This window comes from Plectropomus leopardus, chromosome 3 (assembly GCF_026936395.1).
Source record: "Plectropomus leopardus strain MGB_pleo_1.0 chromosome 3, ASM2693639v1, whole genome shotgun sequence".
In the NCBI taxonomy this organism is placed as follows: Eukaryota; Metazoa; Chordata; class Actinopteri; order Perciformes; family Serranidae; genus Plectropomus; species Plectropomus leopardus.
In genome coordinates this window covers 11,912,973-11,937,481 of record NC_142178.1, presented here as the reverse complement: position 1 = coordinate 11,937,481, position 24,509 = coordinate 11,912,973, and the positions used below count along the sequence as shown (strand labels likewise).

The window sequence follows — 24,509 nt, the reverse complement described above, 5'->3', positions numbered from 1 at the left end:
TTGCAATTTTGTTAGGGTGAGTGCCATACAAATAAAAATAATTAAATATACAGTATAATATGATATATATTATTATCAAAATAAAAAAAAAGATACAATTTGAAGAAAAAACAGACAAAATCGATTAGATATACTAAGATTATATGTAACTGATTCCGCTTTGATGTTGCAGCAAAAGAAAAATAAAGATACGAAAAGGATACGAAATTACAAAAAAAAAGTGTAACTGCCAATAAACTGGAAAAAATAAAATAAAGATAGCTATACCGGTATGAATTATTATATTAGAGGAGGTGAGTGAACATTAAGTACAAAACACTGCAAGAAATCTAAAAATAGTAGCTACAATAAGATAAGGTGTGTATTGTCAATAGTTGTATGGTTTAGTTATTCATTCAATGACTTGTGTTTATATGAAATTCACAAATACAAATATGGTCCAAAAAAAATAAAATTTACAATCAGTAACAATTTGAATGGCTTGCATCCATATAAAGCCACAGCAGCATCCACCGGTCTGCAGGTGATGATATCTTGGGCGGCAGTCGTCAACTATCAAAGTTTTGGGATGGAAATTAATTTGGACCAATCACGATTGGGCGTCCGACTCAGACAGCCAATCACATTCCAGATTTGTATGGTGGGTGTGTCCCAAAAAGAGTGTGGCGGTGCTGTGCTGTGCAGCCTCCCTGGCCGGCTCGAGTTCGGTTGAGAGGTTGCTGAATGGTTGGTACCACTGATGAGAGAGCGGGCGAAACAAGGGACTATTTTAGCACGCATTGGAGGACGATTACATTCATCTACCGGATACTGCTGAACACCTGGGCAGGGTTTCTTCATCTACCGTGTGCGGTGAGTTCAGCGGAGAAGCCTGGGCCGGTCATTGTGAGGATGTAGTGAGGTGGTTAGCAACAGTCACCGTTAACGTTAGCTAGCGGATTATTGTGCCATGACTTTTCAATGATGGAGGACCATCAGCTTTGCTAATGTTAGCCGGCGCCGCAGAGCCAGCCTGCTGTCTTTATCAGTCTCATGCGGTCTTAAATAAACATTTGTGGTGCAGGGATCAGTTTTAAGAGTGTACTCGTCAGGAGCTACCGTGAAACCGTGTGGTCATTGTCCGCTTGCTTTTATCCCCACCCAGACGTCTTTGAGACACCCACACCCATGATGGGATTTTGCCTCATCCCTAAAACTCTCGTTTGCATAGATATTAAGCTATTTTTGATTTGGGTCCACCTTATAATTGCTTCAAGTCATTAAAGCGACAGTACAGACCCCCTAAGTTTGTTTCGTCGGTGGATGAAACTGTGTAGACCTTGCAGGCATCATTTCGAGCGGGTGGGATATGAAGCAGAGCACGCCAACTTTGAGCTAGCGTTAGCAAGCTAACCTAGCCGATGCAGCGGTTTGGCCCGGCCGGGGTATGCCAGTCTCTAACGAGCTATTTTCACCGCTAATTGCAAATTCGTTCCCATCCTCTGTCGAAACATCCTCCCCGGGGTGTGGTGTGCTATATTTCACAGTGGTGTAAAGCAGAATGAGGGATGAAAGTAAGTGTTTTCCAACTCGGGAGTGAGGGGATGCAGTGACACGGCAGCCAGCACCGCACTGATCCCCCGTCCCTCTGACCTGACCCAGATTCGTGTCTAATCAGCGCCTGATTTAAGCATGGGACTTGATTGTAGGTTAAATATCTCCGAGCATTTATCAGCTGATGTTGTCTCAGATTAATAAGGAGCAAGCTGGAGTGGTGCTTTCAGTCACGGCTTGTCGCTGTATCAGCTGTTGAGGGCATCAAGTGCCAGGTTTAACCTCTCTTCTGTCTTTATTCATGTGAAGGTCTATGGTTTTTAGTATGATTGCAATCATATGTTTTATTGGTTGATATAATAAGCATAAAACCACTCACAAAGCTCTTTTTTTATATGGACTGCAACTAATGATTATTAGTATTCTCAGGTATCAATTTAAAAATATGTGTTTAAAATATGGTTATTAAAATACCTAATTACATAATCATTAATCATAGTCATTATTGTTATTACAGTCACAATCACTTTAGGGACTGTACCTTATTTTTCAGAGTAGGGTGGCTTGGGTTTATATACAAACACATACCTACATATATGTTGACAGTCAGATAGATAGATAGATAGATAGATAGATAGATAGATAAATAGATAGATAGAGATCCTACTCTGGTCGTCAAATACCTTTCCTTGAGCCTCCTTGAGTGACTGGGGGGAAAATGCATGACCCTTAACTATAAAAAATCATAATGAATGGTGTAATTTTTGAGATATTAAAGAATGCATGCTTTTTAAACCCACTTGCAGGTTTGAGGATTTTGAGGGTAATTAAAATACAACCATTTACATTGAATGTCCCTCCTTAAAGCCAAAGCAAAAACCAAAAAACCCTCATAAATAACAAACAATCCCTGGCTCCTTCTGCTTTTGTCAGATATTGGGAAGAAAATGCCCCTTATTGTTTCATAGAGCCAAAGGAAATATCTATAAATTAGAACTGCAATTAGCAATAATCATCCACCCTGTAAAATGTTTGAAAATCAAAAAACAAAACATGAGGAAATTACATTTATTCCTTATTTTCATTGCATAACAACACAGTCAGGGCTTCCCTTGGCTTATGCAGAGGCTCAAATGGTGTGGTTGGTGTACATGTGGGTTGGTTACGTACAGGGATGGAGGTGTAAAGGCTTGAGCACACAAGTCTGTGTGGGCCAAATAACTCCTTCTGGAAAAATCACAAAGCTCTTAAGCAAAGGAAATACAGCAAATAAATCAAACTATGAGACAGAATACAAAAAATGCACATTACATTTTTATTTGGTTGAAATGCCCAACAAAAGATCTTGCTTTTCTTTCAAGAGTAACAAAACAGGTGCTCCCTCCTGTGCTCATTCTGTCACTGTTTTTAAGATACGAAGATACAGACTGTAAATGCTGATTGAGACTTATGTTTTAGAGTATTTTGTCCTTACTCACGCTTTTTTTTCTTCACACTTACTGCATGTACACACAGGTACAGAGATCTAATGTGTTCAGAAGATTCACATTTTTCTCTTAGTAGTGCTGTATAATAATATATATGAGGTCAGTCAACCTCATGCTGAGCTGTGACAGGCAAGCAGAAGCCACCATGGGTGACTGTGATAAGATGTAACACTTGACAATTAATCAGACATGCCAGGCTACTCCTCAAATAACGCTTGGTGTTCAAAACTCTCACTACGGCCAAGAAAACCTAGCTAGCTGTTGCTGTTAGCTGTTGATTTTTTGTCATTTGAAAGAATCTATTCATTTGAGGATACAGTCTGAGTTTTCTTGGAGCCAGCATTTAGCAGCCATCAGAAAAGCTGCATCATCCTTAAAGCACTTAACCATCAGCTTCAACATTCAGCTGTATTGACTGTAGATTAGTGGAGTCAATGTCGTCACCGAAATAGTCAAAAGTCGTTGTGAAACCGGTAATATCACTATGATATAATATCAACAATCAGAGATTTTGATGTACTATAGTATATCTCCCTTGAACATCTGTGTTTTTGTTTGGCTATTGTGATCAATTTTGCAATTCATTGAGCTGACTGCCATTGAAAATATCACTTTTTATACAAATTTTGTGTCAAGCGTAAGACATTCCTTTATGTTTTGGTTACCCATTAACAATTTTTCAGTGGCTTTCCCAGAAAATTTTTCATATTGTGATAAGAGTGTCATACCAAATTACGTATATTGAGATAAATGAGTTTCCCACCCAAACAGGGCTGACTCTTAAATGTTAATGATTCAAACCAAGAGTCTTGAAGCCCAGGAGTAAAATTCGTGGGCTGGATTGTTATTTACTAAGTAATGCTGAATCATTGTTTATGTTATTGGTAACACCTGTGCTTTTCCCACTATGACGAAGTTTAAATGTCTGCAGTGAAAGAACACCTATCAAAAGGATCTTTTACAATACAGTTTTGAGTCATAGTGATCTCATCTGCGCTCTGTGAAGCGAGCTGTGTGACGGAGCTGCATGGATTTTAATTTAGATTTTTATTTTCTGTTGGTCAGATAAACATTATACTGTCTCTGCTTCCTACAGGTGGCATAGTGTCTTCTGCCTCTGGCTTCCAGCAGAAATGTCACAGAGGAGCGGGCAGGAGGACCCGGAGCGGTACCTCTTTGTGGACCGTGCCGTGGTCTACAACCCGGCCGCACAGGCCGACTGGACTGCCAAGAGGCTAGTATGGATCCCATCGGAACGCAATGGCTTCGAGGCCGCCAGTGTTCGTGAGGAGCGTGGAGATGAGGTGGTGGTGGAGCTGGCAGAGAATGGGAAGAAGGCGGTGGTTAACAAAGATGACATCCAGAAGATGAACCCGCCAAAGTTCAGCAAAGTAGAAGACATGGCCGAACTCACCTGCCTGAACGAAGCCTCCGTGCTTCACAACCTCAAAGATCGCTACTACTCTGGCCTCATCTATGTAAGTATTTGTCATTCACTCGAAACAATTACCTGTAACAACTTTTAAGCAAATAATGAAGTTGATCATTTATTTGTAGTGATTAATCACCACTATAAGAGCCTTGGGATGCCAAGTCAGTGGACAGTGTGTTGTAATGTGGTCATTTTACTACAGTAGTGAATTCCCACCAGTATTCCTTGATTCATATAGTCTAAAATCAGGAGCAAATGTTTTAAAATGAACATCTATCTCTTATCCAGAACATTTCATTCTTGAGTGTCTAAATTCAAGAGACTGTGAAATACATTTCATTCAATGAACAAGCCATCATGTCCTACATAAGCTACCAATTTCCCCTGAGATTATGACCCACTTAGTGACATGCATTCCTGGAATAGCCCAGACTCAGAGCTTGTGGGCCACCTGAGACCCAGGGAGGAGGCAGGGGCCGAGGGGTTCACACTTGGAGGCCCGGTCACAAAAACAGAAATGAGCTTTGCTACACTAGATTTACTCAGGGCAGATTGTAAAAAGGATGGTTTATTTCCTTACCCAGTCATATTGCTCTATTACTCGGTAGATGATTAGGATGTAGACGGTGGAACGTTTCTGCGCTCAGTGAGAGATTTACATAAAGTAGTATCAGGAAAAATATGTATGGCTACAGCTGGGATTGTCTGAAGTCATTTACATGTTACATGCACATCATTTAAAATAACAGTACCTTTGAGGAGAGGGGATTATTCGTCAGTTGTTGCAGTTGGTTTTAAGGGAAATGAGCTGTAGTTGAAAGTAGTGGTGGTTTTTCCATCTTGGCCATTAAGACAGAGCTTTGGAAGCTTTACGGATGAAGTCATGACATTTAAAATGTTAATGGAGACAGTATGTATCCTTTGTGTTGATGAGGCATGATTACATCACTGTCATCATCCAGTAGATTGCCTGCCAAACCACCAGCATTTTATGGCTTTATGTCCCTCAGTGGAATAATTACAGGAGAGCATCCATTCGTAGGTATGCTTACTGTGCTAGGATTCAAACTGTCCATGATATTCAGTCTAATTTAAGAGCTGTCATATATACACTATGGCCATTGCCATCTTGGTTTCTTTGTAGCCTGAAATAACCATATTTGGTGTAGAGGGTGTAGCTGTGGAGGAGGGAGGGGCGGGTCTGGCTCACTAACTGTAGCAACGCCTCCAGACAGCCTGTCACTCAAGCGGCCCTGGCCTTAAATTTGTGTAACTGTGGACCGTAATAAAAATGTAAATAGGGGATTTATATAAAAATTCACTCCTGTACAGTTGCCATGGGCCATAGACTCCAAAACTGTTTTTTGTACCAGGCTGAAAACATGTTCATTTCTGCTGTAGAGTTGGGCATTTTAACATGGGAGTCTGTGGTGATTGATTCCCTCTTGGAGACTGAAGTGGCCATCGATGAACTGCAGTTTTTGGCACTTCTGCACTGGCTACTTTTTTCAGCCTCGGAGATTTCCACTTGGCTGAGAGAGTATTAGAATGTGTCATGTTTACTTAAGAAATGACTAAACTATTAATTGATTATCAACATTGTTGCAGATTTGATGACTAAGCATTATAGTCCTAGATCCGTTACATAATATTTTGAGTCTTCTACAGCCTACTGCGATTATGATTACAGTCCTTTGGTGTCCAATTTGATTCAAAATCGATTCTCAATTGAATGAAAAAAAAATTAATTGGGGATCGTTGTCATTCTTTTGCTCCAGTACGCTATACTGTGTGCCAGACCATATACTGGTGTCCTCATTCCACTGAAATACAATTAGAAACATGACTGGAAGTTAAGTCAAAAATGCAAACTTGATGGTCTCAATGTAATAAATATGCAAATGTAAATTAGATGGTAATCTGCATGATCAGTTTGACCCCAGAGAGACTTGATCACTACTAGTATTTATTTCTGGTGTTCTGCTGCATTATAGCTAAATATACCATTTAAGCACTGAATAATTAATGTAGTAGAGGGGTGATTGTTATGACCAGGAAAGGTGAAGTTGTATGGGCTCTGCTATGTGGTCACTGTCTACTTATGGCTCCTTGCCAGGAAACTGCTCGGTCAGTTTCTATCTCCCAAGAGCAGAAGTTGTTTATCACCATATTAGAAGAATGCTGACCTTACTATGACCAGGACCTTACAAGAGTTTTCAAGGGATATTTAATACCATAAATCACAGGTAATCTCTTTGTAGACCTGTTGACAAAAGTTAGTAATTGCTTCCAGATTCTTCATGTGCTGTAACAGAACGCCTCCTTCTACCCACACAAACTGCAGCAGTGGAGTCACCAAGTACATATTTTTTTATTCCGTTGAAAATCCAGTATGAAGACCATCTTTGTATTTTTCAGTATTTTCAGAGGGCTTTCCATGGTAGAAAAAGTGACCCCAGCCCCATCTCATAGCTTGGAGAGGCCTGTGCTGAGTCACACTGTAACCAAACCGCCTTAACAGAGTTCTTTGTGCTCACTGATAAGCAGCAGCTGTCTGCTCATATAACTGATTTTTTTCAGTTTTTCTGTCAGAAAACCAATGCTTAATTTACAGACAGTTCAGGTCAGCTTTTGAATATTTCTTTGTTTTTCTGCAGGGTAACAGACATGTCCTTCCTCTGATCCAGTCTGCAGTCTTTTTTTGTGCTGCTAAATTATCATCTTTTTGATTTCGGTTCAAAGACAAGTCCCTAAGTGTGAAGTTAATGAATGAGGTGTTTTGGGAGATTTGAGTTGCATGCATGTAGAGCTCTGTCGGTCATTTGCTGTAGCGTTCCTGACTCTGCATGTTTTCCTCTCCTGCTTTTGAGGGTTGTGTGACCTTTTAAGTCAGACCAGCATAGCACAGCGCTGACGTAACCTTTTTGATTACTTCCATCCACATAGCAGGCGGTGGATGAAAAGGTGATAATCGTGCTTCAAACTTATTGATATTGGAAAATTTAAGATGAAAGAATGAAGGACTTTATGGACTTAGGAAATGGGCTACTACCTACACTCAAAACATCTTTCAGTTGTTGATATTATGATAGCCATAGGGCTGGGCAATATGGCCAAAACTGTAATCAGGATAAAATGTTTACATCAGTTGATATTGAAAATTATCATAATAAATATAAAATCATTATTCTTTTAAGTTTACAAGTGGATATTTGTTCCTAAGCTAAATTTGAAGAAACCAGACACAGGGTTTCCCACATATTCATTCATTTGTGGCAGCCTGCCACAATCAAAACATCTGCTACCGTGTACTGATTTTATATTTCTGGAGCTGGACCATTTATTAAGAGCACTAGTGGAATATTTGTACTGTTTGGTTATGCATAGCACCACACTTTGTGAAACTTAACCGTTGATAGCGCTGGGTCTAAAAGTTAGCATTCACTCGCAACAGTTGCTCCTCTCATCCATCGATCTGATCTGATCAGATCAGCTCCGATCGGACTGACACAATAATTATCCGACCCACAAGTCAAACACAAACTGCTACTGAGAGGAAAAAAAAGAGCTCACAAAGATCCCTCCTGCGCTACATTCATGGACCTGCAAAATTGTCTCAATAAAGAGAGGGGACACAGAATGATAAAAAGGGACACACACAATAAAAAAAGTTTTTCCCCCAATATTTGTTATATTTCTATATTGTAGATTATTATCATTTTATTGGCCAGTCCTAGATGGATATACCCTGTGATGCTCGGCTCTGTTGATTTGCATGGTTGAACAAGTGTGGTTTGACAAAATGCTCAGGAGAAAGTAGGTCTAGATACAGTAATGAAGTCACTGTGATGTATTATTGAATGCCACTATATGCTCTTCCTTTGTTGCATTGGTGGTGCAGAGTGTACATCCTGAAGAGGATGGTTTGCAGCTCCAGGCTGAGAGCTTTATGTGGATACTGTGCACGCCTTTATCAGCAGGCTGTCCTTGTGTTTATTAAGCCTGCCTCTTAGAAGAGCTCCTTTAAAAGAAAAATGTCAGGCCTCTGTCGGGTTGGTTGCTACGCTCGTCTTCATTCACGTCTAGACAATGATGCCGCACAGCCACAGAATTAGAAATCACCTGTAATGGTAATTACATCTCAATTTTATCCTGTACTTGCCTTCATTGGGACTCATTTGACAGTTGGCTGGGTTTTCATTATCCTTTGCAGAGGTGGAGACTTTGGTTAAACCTCAACTCAGTGGAACGCAATGCCATCACACTCCCCTTTTTACACAATAGTGGAGTTATGCTGATTGATAGAAGCGCCAAAAGTTATCTCCAGCTGTAATTCCTCACAGATTATTTGCATTCTGCCTTTCAAATGTTTGATTTTTTTTTTTTTTTTTTTACGCTGTCCTCTTGCTTCATTGACTTTGCCTGGTAGCATTCGCTCCTCTCTGCTGTCAAAGCTGTTTGAATTTGGGTTAGTCCCCTCTCGTAAGCAGCCAGTGATGACAGGTTCGTCATTTTAATCAAGTGCTGCTGCGTGAGATTAGGAGCACCTAAAGATTTAGAGCAAATAGGGAGCTCCGAGAACCTTCATGGTCTGACTGAGCTTTATTTGAAATAATTAGAATATGTTGTGTGAGCCAAACACTTTTCCTAATTTCCCTGGAAAGTCTGCAAGACGCTTTCATGATTTCTAGGGTTTTTACAAACATGGTGAAGCCCAGGTAGCCCAGTTATGTCAGAATGGGAGGAACTGATTCATGCAATGGAAGAGACCCCAGAAAATGTTTCCCATTGGCAAAGGCTGAGGCACTGTTGCTAAGCACTGCTTGGTTACAGACATTTATTTGGACATTTCCGGAGGTCTGGGAACCCTTTCAACTGTGTCAGAGTTCTCTGTTCAACATAGTTTCTTCGGGTTCACCAACTCAAACCTATTTATCAGCTCAAAATAACCTGCGCTATGTACTCAACGATTCATGTGTAATTTAGCTGTCTGCACATATTGTTGATCGTAGTAGTAAGTTTCCAGTGAGTAGACATTCCCTTGTGCAAACTCTGCACTTTGAGAAAGGAATAAACCGCAACATGCTAGCTGGCTGGTTACTTGTTATGCCTGGTTGTGTAGGTGTCCAGCCCCTTGCCCTCAGAGCTCCACTAATCCCTCATATACCCCCTGGGGTTCACCGTCAAGGACAGCCAGCTGAGTCATCCCTCTTCCCGCTGCCTGTGGCCCACGCTGGGTCAGGAGCGGTGATCTGTCTGCCTGGCACTGGGCCCACTGTAGGGGGTTGGGAAGGGGTTATTATTTTGAGGGCCCTATAGTACATCCTTTGCTGTGTGGAGTTTATTTTTACAGGCAGTTCCAGTTATCAAGGTGTGAGTGTTGGCCTCAGTAATCAGTGATGTAGAACTGTGCTGCTGTTGGTGATTCCTGAGGAACATGTTTCTATGTGCCAGGTTGCGGTACAGATCTGTGTCTGAAGCGTCTGTGCACATGGAAGAGGTAAGGAGAGGGTTTTCAATGACCATCTGGTGACATTACCCACTCACCCCCCAACACTCCACACACGTGGGCTACAACACAGCAGGACCACCACCAGGAAGCCGTTTGTTACCCTAATATATGCATTATTGAGAGGGTTTCAATTTTAGCCCCATTTAAGCTTCTGTGTGTGTATGAATTTAATTTAAATCTTTTTTTAATTAAAAAAAGGGTAATATGGAGTAATTTAATACAATCACAGTCATTATGTTGATTTTTTAGCTCCATAAGACTAGTGTTTAACACAGAATTAGAGTTTGTGAGTGGTGGTATCTCTCCTTTTTTTTCTTTTATAAATGTGTGTTACCTTTTGTATTATTATGTGTCCCCTCTGTAAATTTGGAGATTTTTGCAGGGTCATGAATGCAGCACAGGTAGAGCTCTCCACCTTTTTTTACTCAGCAGTGTCACGGTTGTGATGATTAACCTGTTGATCCGTTCACAGCTGATCAGATCAGGTTGATGCATGAGAGGAGCAGCTGTTGCGAGTAAATGCAAACTTTTAGATCCAGCAGAATGAACAGTTAGGTTTCCCTTAAAATGCGGCTGCTATTGTGCTGCTCCATCTGTGCCCAGAGTGCGCTATTTGCTCCAAGAGTGTGGTGCGATAAATTAACAAATGTTATATATATTTCAACAGTGATCCTAACGAATGGGCCTTCTATAAATGTTAAAAATCTTTTGTGGTGGCAGATGTTTTGATCATGGCGGACCGCTACAAATAAATGAGTGTTTGGGAATCCCTGGCACTACAGTTTTTAAAAAGATCTTTTTGTTGTTGGTTTTGTTTTACCAGAACATTTTTGTGTGTTTTATTTAAGCAAAACCCTACTATTTAAAATACATCTAACTAAAAATAATTTCTGTCATGTTAAGTAATTAATGTATTTGGTGATAATATTGAATTATTTCACCGCCCAGGTTGAGTTTTGCAGTAACATCTCGACGCAATCTTAGGCTCCAAAGTATCAGACTACAGGTATGTGTTGTGTATGTGTGAATATGTGAACCTCCAGTCGGTTGACAGTTGTGATGTGTTTGTCAGAGGTCTTTCTCTAATTCAGTCACACATACACACACAAAAAAATTCCCTCTGCTCCCACAGCATGCTTTAGTCATGTCACCATTGTTCCAGCTCAACAACTGGGTTAGCAGGCCCGGGGCCCCCCTGCAGCTTACTGCCCATCACAGACAGCATAATTTAAAGAATGTGGCTGCGCGGCCCAGCAAAGCACAGAGATCAGAAAGGTGAAAAAAGAGGAAGAGATTAGGTAAGGAGTTAAACGCACACAAACAGTTAATTGAGAAAGATAAGGATGAGTGAAGAGAGTAAAGACAAGTAAACTGTCGGACAGGGCTGGTCAGCAGAGGGACGCAGATGGCTGCATTTTAGTCACCCAAAGAGTTTTTATTGGCATGATGCATCAAGATGTTTGATCCCGGTGAATGATATATGACTCAAAAAGCCCTAATCCGATACAGTCTGTATACTCTGTATCCTGAGAGCTCCTGAGTTAATGGAGTGCCCCAGCAGCAGCAGCAGCAGCAGACATGTAAGGGATTAACCCTATCCTTTCCTGTCTGACTGCATGTCTGTCTGCATCATTCAACAGAGGGACCGCTTTACTGTTGTGGATTAAAATCACCACCCCTTGCATCCGATTTCTGAGTCAAAATATGGTGGGGTAAAATTGCAACGCCTTCAATGTGGAGAAGAAGTTGATGGGGATTTGCCACATATGAGAAGGATAATAAGCAAGTGGAGCACGAATCTTTAATACTGCAGGATACTTGGCAATTGGCCACCAAGCTGCCGTTGCGCACTGTTCTCTGGCATGATCCGCAAATTCATAATCTGCACAACAAAACGGGCCATGTGATAGAACTACTCACACAAACAGTTTTGTTCATAACTGGCATGTAGTGTAAGAATGATGTACGAGAATTTGTGGCATCCACCAGTTTTGTTGTCACATTTGCTCACACCAACAGCTGCCTCAGCCTTTTTTAGCCAGGTCACTGTCCATTAACTTCACCTACTTTAGGCTATAATATTCTACTGAGTAATGTTTGTGACTTTGATGTCCCCCTGACTGCCTCTCATGCAGTCGTGAACTGTTTTGTTGAGCATACTCTATTTTCTAATAGTTTTAGAGCCTCTAAAACCACTTTATACTGTGCTAAATTGTTTATGCTTTTGTCCAATGATTTCAGAAAGCTGGATTTGAAACTCTGCATTGTTAACTCTTTGTGAGGCTGAGCGATATGAAGAAACTCAAATATCACAACATTTTTGACCAAATATCTCAATATCAATATTGTAAGGATGGCTATTGTTACTTTTACTAAATGTTTACACAATGAGATTTGTGATAAGTAATCATCAGTAATGTTGATATCCTAACTAAGTGGTTAAAGGCAAATAGAAGAACTGCTAAAACAGTCCCTAAGTTCAGAAAATTGCAGCACCTTACTGTAATGCAGCTTTTAAAAACAAGAAAAAGACACTTACGATACTAAAATTTTCAAACTCTAAGGGGACGTCTGGTCTCATCACAATGTTAAGATAATATTGATATATTTCCTAGCCCTAAGTCTAGTAACATTTAGGTGAAAAACCTTCCTACATATGGAGCAGAATAATATGTTTGTTATGGCAAGTTTATGAATACTGACAATGCCGATGATCAAAAATCAGGAACACACGCCTCCTTGTGAAACGGTGGCATTGACCAAGCTGAAACAAGTGATTCATAATTCAGTGAGTTCGATGAACCTGCTTTAGAACACAGAGTGAGTTAAAGTACAAAAAAAAATTTTTTTTTGTCGTGTGTGTACAGGAAGACAAAACATGAATACAGGAATTATATTAGGACCCAGATGTACTGTGTTGTGCTGTGTAAAAATAATAATTAATACACATTTTAAAAGTGTATTTTAATCTCTTCAGGTAGCAGGTGACTCCATAAAATCCATCCTCAGATCTGTTTCCTCTAAAGTTCCTTTTGTTCCTGTGACAGCACACTTGAGCTCAGTATAATAAATGTATACTAATACTAAAACACTGTGAAATATTAGGTGTGATAATGGTGAAATTTGTGCTGCTCTGATGCATTAATAGTAAAACATGTTTTCTTTCTTTACCTCTCTTTTCTTTTCTTAGACATACTCTGGTCTCTTCTGCGTCGTCATAAATCCCTACAAAAACCTGCCCATCTACTCAGAGAACATCATTGAGATGTACAGGGGCAAAAAGAGGCACGAAATGCCCCCTCACATCTATGCCATCTCAGAGTCTGCGTACAGATGCATGCTACAAGGTAAGTCTGACTGTTACTGCTGTATATGTTTGCCTCTCATCTTCCTGCCTCAGATTGGGTGGCACACATTTTTTTCCACGTCAAGATGTAATTTTGCTGGTAATTTGAGAATGCACAGGACAGGGGTCCAAAATATGTAGAGAAAAGATCAGCATGAAAACATAGCCACAATGTTCTGAATTTTTATTTAATTCATGCCTTCATGCAGTGTAAGCATTCATGATGAAGCAAATATGACTGGTATCTTAGCTCTGAATTTCAACATTTTTGTAATTTTCCCAGCTTCTAAATTAGTTTGCAGCTTTTGGAGTAAAAGTAACAGTTGAGGTGCACAATACTGCTGTCATCTGCAGCATCCAGTCTGCCCCAGTTGTCATGTTTCTTTGATTTTAATTCATTTAAGAACATAAAGTCTTGGAAGTGAAGGCAGTCCACTCAGAATGATGTCTTCAAAGATCCTTGCCTGGTAGTTGGCGAGCTTCCAGGCTCTACAAGCAGTGACTGACTGGGATCAGACCAGCGAGAACAGAGAGGGTGACCCCATTGTGTTCGACAATAGGTCCTTTGTGTGATTGCGAGGACCGACCAGTGGGGGTGGTGACAAACTGGACAGTCCCGTCAGTCCTTTTAGGCCTTGCTTTCCTCATGTTGGTACACAGAAGGAAGTTTCGGTGGTGTCAACAAGTAGATTGACGATAGCTTCACCCTTATAAAGAAAAAACTTCTGTCATAAGTGACAGTGGCATTATATTTACTGCCCCCTTTTTTACCACAAATGTTCAGATTTTAGACAGTTTTCTTTTTTTAGACAGTTTTCTTGTAGCTGCACTTTCTAAGCTTTAGTCTAAAGATGCTTGTTATGATGTCGGTTGAATGATATGATCAGCTGATGCACAAGCACAGGAACCTAGTTTTAGCAGTAGCTCGGCTGTAGCAGTTGAACTCTGCCAGCTCGTCATTTAGTGCAGCCAGTTTGTTGTTGTCACCTCCTGCTCTTTTCTTCACACCCTTTATTCTCTACACACTGAGTTTCTACATGGATGGACATATACGCATGGGGGCAGGGCCGAAAGACCTGTTCATTAGTAATGAGCTGAGCACATTGGTGCATTTTCTTGTTTCTTTTGCAGTGACCTCAAGCTTTTCAAAATGCTGCATGTATTTACTGTATAACTCAGAGTACACAAGCCTGATTTGTAGTTTTGAATGCACTGCTGCTTCAACCCATTTTCAGTCGTGGTCGAATCAGAAATAACAGCGTTGTGGTTCAAAAGGAGGTTTGTAGGTTGGAGATTAGTGGAGGCCAGCTGCTGTTCAGCTGTGGCCCTGAGCATTTCAGCAACCTGGTTAATAAAATATCCAGCTGTATAGATTAGCACTGGTGGGCTTTTTCTCTTTTCTCCAAGAGGCCAGTAAAGAAAAGAAAACCAGACACTGAGGCAGATATCATCACATTTGTTAAAACGAGGAAATTGTCTATCAGGTTGTCTATCATGTAATTGTATAAAGCTGTAATGACATATTTTCTGGAAAATCAGTTAATAGTTCACAGATCAGTTGATGACCAGAAAACTGACAAATATGATAAAATACATTAACATTTGCATAATTTGTGTCAAAACATTCACTGTTTCCAGGCTCTCAGAAATTGCGATTTTAATTTATCTCTGTTTCTCTGTTTTTCAAATTTTAATCTTTATATTTTGTGTTATTTTAATTCATACATCTATTAATACTAACAATAAAAAGTATGATTTTATGAAATAAAATGAAGTATTGTAGTTAGAAACAAGTACAGACAAAAGAAACAATTCTGTTTCTGAAATGAGAAGAGATATTTCCTTGTTTAAATTTTGTTTTTACATATTTTAAACTAACATCATAACATAGGCTTTTTTTCTGTACAAAGCAGAAATTACAGTCTGACTGAAATGGGTTCAGGAACAGTGTAATCGAGCTCAATTACATTAAGCGCGTAGGGAAAGCCTATGTTTTCCACCACTGTGTGCTGCCTTCTTGAGTGCAGGTTGCCAAATCTTCATAAAGGTGTTGTATTATTTCCTGAGAGTACATATTGTGATCTTTTTGAGTGGACTGCAGCTATTCATTTCGAAAAACCATCCTCTGGTAAAATATTTGACACGTATCTTTCCACATTAAAGGTCAGCATATTGCCCAGCCCAGTCCCTGTTATTTCCTGTGTTTTATTAAATTTCGGTGATTAATATGCAACCTTTCACACATCATGTTTAGAGCTCGCAGTGTCATTTGCCATCTGAACAAGAAAGAACAAGTGAGACAAATAATTTGTTGCCTCTAATTTATGACCTTCGAACAGATTGAAGAATCATATTCATGGCTGCAGGGTGTCTAAACCTCACAGGGATCTGTTAATTACCTCAGCATTGCTGTGAAGCCAGTCACTTCTCGGATGGGAGGTTAAATGAGGTGTTACCTAACAAAGACGGGGTGTGTAAGCAGACCTCTAGAACTTACTGCACATCTGTCATTGATTAGCGGTCCAGATACTTTACATAATTGCCCTAGCTGCATGGCCGAGGTGAACTCACTGACGTACAAGAAGCTAAATTTATCATATCTGGAAATGTGTTGTAAGGAAATGCTGGTGTTTGCTTTAAAGAAAACATTTGTTGAAGGACTGGTCATGTCAGCAGCTGTGAGGGTTTCCAAGAGCGGACATGCATCAACAGCACTGAAAGTGTCCCTAGGTGGGGTTTTAAAACAGGGGGTCCTTGTTTTAGTGGAAATGGTGAAAGAACCCCCCTTCTTGACTCTCTCCCTAGTGTCTAATCAGGGCGTTAGGTCAAGTCCAGCTAGATCCATCTAAGCTCAGTGAGGTTTTTCCCCAAAGCACAGCTCTTAGATTTCTGTTTTAGAGGTCCATTTTATCAACAGTGAATAAAGTAGGCCTCATCTCACATGTCGGCAGCATTACTGATACTGACAAAAGATTAAATTAATTGTTTGAAGAATGCAAAGCATTTTCCATGAAGTTGAAGTGCACGGTGTAATGTATACTGTCGGGAATGTGTGATAAAATGACTTCAGGAATGTTTTTGATGGCCCGCTGTACACTCTCTGTAAACGCTGGCCCACCTGGCACCAATGAGGTGTACAGCCAACAGCCATGGCTTCGATGGCCTTTTGAACCAAGGCTTGACGCCAGGTTCTTTCAACCTCAAACCTCCTCCTGGGCACACCAGAGCACATTAAGCTCACAGGAGATTTTTGCTAATCTTTTTTTTTTTAAAAAAGGGATCCACCGCATTTCAAAATGTTGCCGCAAGGAGTTGTGGGTGAGGGACACATTTACAATCACTAAAGCTATTGTTCTTTTTCTCTCAAAGATGGCTCCTTTTCCCGTAAAAAAAAAACAAAAACCTGGAACAGATGTTGTTGTGGAAGGAGCAGTCCTGTTTTCTTTGTAATAGATCCCAGTGAAGCTCACAGTTGTATCCTAAATAGTACAAGCACAGCTGGAACTTCAGCTATCATTGCTGTTCTTTTAGCTGTCATTTTTATTGCATCCTCTTAAATCTAATAGGACAGGTGACTTAGCTACCAGAGAGGAAAACTGAATGTGAGTATATCTTCTCTGTGCTCCCTGGAGACCTTGTGTGCATAAAAGTAATGCTTTCCTCCCTGACACAAAGAGCCACATACGGAAACTTTAAAATAGTAGAATTACTACACTCAAGATTTGCATCCTTAGCTCAGAAAAAATGGCTTCCTGTAATGGCCAGAAAAGTGTTTCTGCAGAACATTATGATGTCACAGTGAAGTTAACCTTTGGCCTTTGGATATAAAATGTAATCACTTTATCTTTTTGTCCTATTAGACATTTGTGTGAATTTTTGTCATCATTAAACATGGTAATTAGTGTATGAATTTCTGAGTTATTGCTAAAATCAAATGGATGTTTGTGCCAAATTTGAGAAAACAACCCCTGGCCCATCTTCAGATATTGTGTTCACATTAATGAGGTGGATGCAAGGTCTCAGTGAACATGACCTTTAAACAACAAATTCTAATCAACTCATCAATAGTTCCAAGTGAATGTTTGTGTCAAATTTGGCAAAATTCCCTCAATGTGTTCTTGAGATATTGCTTTCACAAGAGCGAGATGAATGCAAGGTAGCCATGACCTTTGAATCACCCAAATTTATCAGTTCATCCTTGAGTCCCCTCGAACACTTGAAGAAGAAATTGAAGAAATTCCCTTAAGGTGTTCATGACATAACGTGTTTACAAGGACGAGAGGGATACAAGGTCACAGTGACCTTGACCTTTGATCTAGGACCACCAAAAGTCGAGAGTTGATCATTGAGTCCAAGTGGACATTGTGCCAAATTTGAAGAAATTCCCTTAAGGCATGAGAATGAGACAAATGCAAGGTCACCTTGACCTCTAACCACCAAATTCTAGTCAGTTCATTCATGACTCAAACTGGATGTTTGTGCCAAATTGGTAAAATAAAGAAAAAAATCCCACAAGGCGTTCTTGAGATATTATATTCATGAGAACAGGACAGACGGAAAGACAGACAACCCAAAAACATAATGCCTCCGATCGCAGCTATCACCAACGTGGAGGCATAAAAGTGACTTTTCGCTGATTTACATTTATTCACAAATTGTAACTGTAAGTGCTAATTACATATTCAAGGGATTAAAGGATTAAACATGGTAGTGCACACATTTTCGGAGGCATGATCGAATATAAAAATGTGTCATTTTAGCAGTAGTGTATTGCATTGAGTTTGATGCGATGGTGATGTGCTGAGCATGGCCATGCTGTTAGGGGAAACTGAACTCAGCCTTTGAGCATAAAGCTTGTGACTGAGGTGGAGGAATTCCTTGTTGTTGCAGTGATCGCCTGAGCAGCCGATTCCACTTTTCTCAGAAATGCTCAGATGTGGGTCTACAGTAGAAATACCTTCTTGTTGTTGTCACCCAGCATGAAATGATTTCTGGCAGTCTTTAGTCTTGCTCGTAAAAGTCCCCTCGTGACTATTTTCTTTACATCAGCTACTGGAAGGCAGATGGTGTATCAGACCAGTATTCCATGATACAGTATCCTGAGCCAAAGTAGATTTATTTCTGCTTTGTCTGTATTAAATATACAGTCTTCAGTGTGTCTTATTTTCCCTTTCACACTCAGTTATTTTCAATCTTCTCTCCAGTCGCCTGTATTTGGCTGTCACACTACCTGTCATCATTGATTTATTTTGCACCTGATTCAGTTATTAATCACAGATTTTCTAGACCAGTTTTAGTTTGCATGAAAATGTTGAATAAAAATCTGAATCTTGTTGACAGTGTTTCTGAACACAGTTAAGCTCCCCATCACATTTCATTAGACTTCTCAGAAATGCTCCACATTGGAAACCAAATGCTTTGGATCTCCATTGCATTTGTTTCCATTTCTAAGTCTCTGGCTGAAGCATCAGCACAGTGCTGCCTGCACCATAAGCCTTTGCAATTATGGCCCTAAAATGGATGGTTTGAAATGATTTACTGCTTTGCTGCTTCTAAAACCCTATTGACAGATACCTCTGTGTCAAGGGATAGTCTAGTCCTTTGAGGCCACCAGTAAATGGTCTTCTTATATATGGAAGGTGAAGTTAGATGAGAGACAAGACTTGGTTAATACCACTGAAAACATGACCGTAGGCCCCTTTTAATAGACTCTTGAAGCCCCTTTGGCACACTGTCGTAAGTGCTCTGAGGTGTTGAACTAATAAATAATGGCAAACCCCTTCTGTGTTATTTGATGGCTTTTCTGTGCCAGTACACGACAGAATTCTTCAAAATCTGCAGTGCTTAACATTTCTATTCTGTTTTTGTTTTAGTTGAGTTTCATGCCAACACTCCTGCTTCATAATGTGCTTAGTAGAAAATCCCATAATTGCCACATGCGATACTTAACCCACTACTTTATTTTTGTTGGAAAATCAAATATATGTGGTAGTCCATACATAGTCATTACGCACTGTAGTTTTCTTTTTTTTTGTTTTTTTGGTCTCTGATCAGGTTGTGAAAATCTGAAACCACTGCTGTTGTGTCACAGCTGGACATATGGCTAGATTTGCCATAGTGTCAGGATACTGAAATTCCTGACTTTGTGAAATATTAATATTCAATACTATTTTCAACACTACGGGGAAAACAAATATTAGATATTAAAAGATAAATACAACAAGGCTATAGCATGACACTGATGACTTTTCTTTTCCTGGTTAGCAGTAAAGAACAGCCAAATGACTGTAGAAGACAGTAACAATAATAGAGAGCGAGAAAGCCTAGCAGGTACCGGTTTATTAATGATGCAGAAAGTATTAAGAATATTTCAAATATTTAGCATCCATATATCGATAAATCTATATTTTATTTAATAATAATTTGCAGAATTGCAGTAATTTCTTGATTAAATTTAAATATTAAATATTTAAATATATGGCGCTAAAATATCATGACAGTAGTAGTGCATTTTCAATATTCCTTTTTGATTGCACCCAAGCAGGTTTTTTAAATTATGTTGCCTTATTAGAGCTCTTCTCAGGACTATGTTGGTGTGTACCAACTGTTCCTGATTGACATTTCCTTCAGCTTTCTGTTGCTTTAGTTGCACCTGTCTGCGCAGGAAAACACTGTTACCGTTTTTATGAGCCCATATATGTTTGTTACATCACACTTTACACAGTATAGCCCCACCCAGCTTCAAGCCGGTGAGACTTCTTAAGGAAGCATCTGATTTGGCTGCGCAGCTGATTGTTGATTTGTAATTAATATTTTGATTTCTATGAAGAATAATGGTGCAATTCAGCTGTGTATTATTGTGTTCTTGTTGTAGATATTTTCTGTAGGAAAAAAAAAGGGCTGAGTAAGATGTGGACAGCCCTGTATGGCACCAAAGAGGAAATGAGGTCTTCGATTATTTATTTTATAGTAGAGTGGACGATCATTTACTGAAATAACTTTTGATAGTGCCAGTTAATGGCTTGGATAATGGCTTTATATACTGTCTGTAGCTAAGCAAACATCATCATTAACATCATACTGTAGCCCCCTTTTCCTCACAGACGGCAGAGAGATAAAGCTCTATATCCTCCGGTTAATGAGACAGCATCATAGTGCTCATTGATTTGTCCTCATTACCCCGAACACTCAACTGATGAGTTTTGCTATTTACATCATTGTGGTTTTCTGAAGGTTTTTGTCCCGTCGTGACACTTTGGTAACAGCTAGATCAGAGTGCAGGACGGGTTCCTGAGGTGAGTGTTTGCACTTCAAATACAGGCATTAACCATCAGTGGCAGACACTGGCCCAGGCCCAGCATGCCACAGCCTCACAATGAGTTCACTGTCGTGAGCTGAGATCAGCTCCCCCTTTCCCCCCTCCCCTCCTTCTCTCTCCTTACTGGGAGAAACACCACATGCAGAGCTGCTGTGTTTATGTCAACGCCGCAAGACATCCTCAAATTTTTCTCTGTCACCAGTTTGAAAAGCCATTGACGCAGACATTTTCTGTCTGAGGGCTACTTTTAGCCACATCTTTGTAGCCAGTGACAAGTCTAAACGTCAGTGTTTTTGCATTAAAAACGTCTGAATTCAGTATTAAAAATGATATTCATACTTCTCAGCTTTCACTGTAACTAAAAATATTCTTTATCCTGGGGGAATCTTCACTGCCTTTCCAGCATAATTGAGTCATGTGAAGCTGGCAAGAGCATTACCAACCATGCGAAACCCACAAAACAGTCCTTATGACCATCAAGTAATGTTACGAAAATAACAGCCCCTGTTTGGGTAGTTCTCTTCTGCAGGGACCCACAGTCCTCTGCCAGTAATCAGCACTTTACAGTCTGGGGAGGTTGTTAAGGTTGCCGCAATGCTGGCAAATTGGTGAATGGAAGTGTGTAGTCTCACAATGACAGGATCATATCTTTCCACTGTGCCTGCAGCCTGTCTGATAAAAGAGACACTAGCTCTCTGAGCGGCGTTGTGTTTGTGCCTGATTCAGATAGGGACGTGAATGTAAAGATGAGAGAGAGGTGGGGGCTAATGGCGGATTGTGTGTGCATGTGTGCTGTCATGCACGAAGCAGCAGTTGATGTCATAGCTCGGAATAACTTTAGTGTGTTTGTGCGCTTGCATGCAGGTATGTAAGGCCAGTTCCCCTTGTTACGATACTTAACTGCAGGAAGTTCCTGGTCTAAGCCAGGAAACCCAGGTCGTCCCTGATGAGCCGTTCAGCTGCGTCCTCAGTCAGATAACTTTCCATCATTTTGCCCCAAAGGAGCACAGTCAGCAGTTCAGTCCAGGAAACCTTCACCTCGGGCAGAGCGGTCCAGCCCGGGACTCCACATATACAAAATGAGTTGAGATATTCACAGCATGTCTTAGAGCAGTGGCTCCTCTTTTTTTTTTTTTCTTTTTTAGCGTGTCAGCCCATTAAAATTAAGCTATGTTTACTTGTGACCCCTCATCACATGTGTAGGTCTTGAGTGCCAACACGAGGTGTGAGCAGTTCAAACTGAGTGTGAATTTTCATGAGAGTCACAGAGACTTGATTGGTGAGAGTATTCAGTATTTCACACACAAAAAGCCACAGTGTATAAAAATAAATGTTTTTGTGTAATAGACAATACATTAAATCCTTATGTGACCCCTGAGATTAATTTTAGGACCACCTGGAAGGTTCCTGATCTACGGTGTTGCATACAGTACATTTGAGTGTTTCCACATATTAAAGATACGTAAAAGAGATTAGGGATGGGTACCGAGAGCTGGTATTAACTGGTATCGGTATTCGATTGGGTCGGCACTAGGTTTGGGTTTGATAGATAATTGCTGATCAGTATGCTGAGAATAAAGTTTAAACTGTCCTAATAACAATTAATTTTAATTAACTAGGACTACAGTTATGTTTTTTACTCAAAGGAAACTGAAGATTCACATGAAACAAACTTGATAAAGCTTGACACTTGATTTTTTTCACAGCTTTACATGTCATGTCTTTATTTTCTGCACCAATTCATGAAGAGTAGTATCAATAAGAGTATCTATAAGTATCGGTATCGATAAGTATCGGTATCGATAAATGGTATCGCCATCAATAAAATCCTAACTATACCTGTCCCTAATAGGGATGTAAGATTATATCGGCAAATCATTGGCATCGGCAGATATTGGCTTTAAAATGAAATATTGGAAACGGTCAACATGCTGACTTCTGCCAATATCACAAACTTTTTTTTTTTTTGAAATTGACAAAATGAACATGCACAAAACATTAAACCTAAGTTGAAGTATTTTTCTTATTTTGCTCAATGAATGAATATTGCATACACTAAAAAAGCATTGTATTTTATGTCTGCTGGTGGGCCAACATGATGAGTATGCATAATATGATGTTAATTCCACTACAGAAGAGACTTGATGATCACTAATGTTAGGTGGTAAAAAAAAGTTGATATATCGATATCGGTATCTGTTATTGGCCAAATAAATTATTATATATAGGCATATTGGATACTGGCAAAAAAATACAACATCATGCATTCCTGAAAAATAATCTGCAAGTTTGAATACAGAATATGTGTCCATCTTTCCCTTTCATGACGAGCAGATTAGGGAGCCATCAGACCAACCATGCTGAACCAAATTAGATCACAGTCAAGGATTGGAGCATTTGCATTCTGCGAGTGTGCTCTGCTGCTCCTCATGGTTAAATGATCAGCTTGTCTCTGTGATTTTAATCATGTGTATCTTGTTAGCTTGTTGCTGGAACGGCAGAGGAACCCATCCACACCGGCAGTGTTTCTGGAAATATCATTCCTCTGCCAAGAGTCTTATTTTTATGCTGCTTTATTAGATCACTCCAAAAGCTTTTAATGGGCCATCTTTCTGACATAGAGTGGGTTTAATCCACTGATTCAGGGACTAAGAAAATATGTTTAATCAGTGTTTTGCTTTTTTTCACCTGTTGTAACACTGTAATAACTCAACAGAAGTTCTTTTTCAAGCTCTTGTTGCCTTGCAACCATTTGTTCAGGGCAAACTTGAACAGGCTTTTTTTTCAGGCTATTGGTCGGCTTATATTTGGAAAACTGAAAGGAAATCTTTGGACAGAATGTGAGTGTTCAGGGGACAGCCCACCCCAAAATCAAAAATACATTATTTTTTTCTTATCTGGAGCACTATTCAGCAATAAAGATCCTTTTGGTGTTAATTTCCAAATGTTGGCGATATCAGCCATAGAGATGTTTGCCCTTTCTCCAATGAAATGGGACTAGATGGTACTCGGCTTGCTGTGCTCAAAGCACACAAAAAAAGAAAAAATACATTTGAAAAGCTCAACAGCAATGTCTCTTTCCAGAAATCCTGACCTGTTTACTCAAAATAATCCACATTAATCCATTCTTTTTACTGAACTACACCCACTAACCATAACAGCGTGCAGAAGGAAGCGTGAATGTACTCATGGATGAGAGGTCCATGCTTGTGACAGTGCGAGATGTAAACATCAGCAGCGTCCTCCTTGGTTGAGATGTAACATCAGCTAGCACAGTGGTGCTAGGTGAGCTAGCAGTAGATGCATGCTTGCTCCTGAGCGATGAAACGGTTGGTTGTTTTGTTTGGACGAAAGAAAAAAGTTCTTAACTGAAACTGCTTACGACAAGGTCAGTGGATTAACTTCAGTAATTGACTTCATGATTTTTGCTGTTGAGTTTTTCAAATGTATTTATTTATTTATTTTTGGTGCATTAAACACCACAAGCTCAGTGCCATCTTCTTCCATTATATTTGAGTGACAGCAGACATCCATGTAGTCGATATCTCCAACACTCAGCAACTCACACCAAAACAATCTAGTTTGATAAATAGTACAACAGGTAAAAGGAAAAGTATTTGATCTGGGGCAAACTGTCCCCTTTAGGCCGGAATTGGCTTATTCGGTCACGCAGCTATACTTTCATTCAGAAAAGTTGTCTTTCCTTGAGTTATTGATGGATTACCACTCCCAAAGTCAATCTACTAATGCACCAGCTTGCCAATCACCATTCACTGGTAACTCCTTCAATTAACAAACATGTTGACTTTGCAGTACACAGTGACAGTATTAATGGCCTGTGAGATCAGGTCCCTTGATGAATAGGCACTTACTCATCAAAT

General features: G+C 39.9%; 1 protein-coding gene across 9 annotated transcripts in view; it reads left to right on the top strand.

The window, feature by feature from the left end:
* The first annotated feature begins 690 nt into the window (after positions 1 to 690).
* The window catches only part of LOC121941687 (myosin-10), a 68,985-nt gene continuing 45,166 nt past the window's right edge, over positions 691 to 24,509 (top strand). For 8 of the 9 annotated variants that reach the window (XM_088075608.1, XM_088075606.1, XM_088075604.1 and 5 more), the window contains exons 1-3: positions 715 to 852; positions 4,117 to 4,498; positions 13,155 to 13,311. In XM_088075608.1, the coding sequence (XP_087931734.1) occupies positions 4,154 to 4,498; positions 13,155 to 13,311 (502 nt within the window). In that variant the 5' untranslated portion in view covers positions 715 to 852; positions 4,117 to 4,153. Of the gene's footprint in view, positions 855 to 4,113; positions 4,499 to 13,154; positions 13,312 to 24,509 lie in introns of all 9 variants that reach the window. The other variant, XM_088075609.1, reaches the window with a different exon arrangement.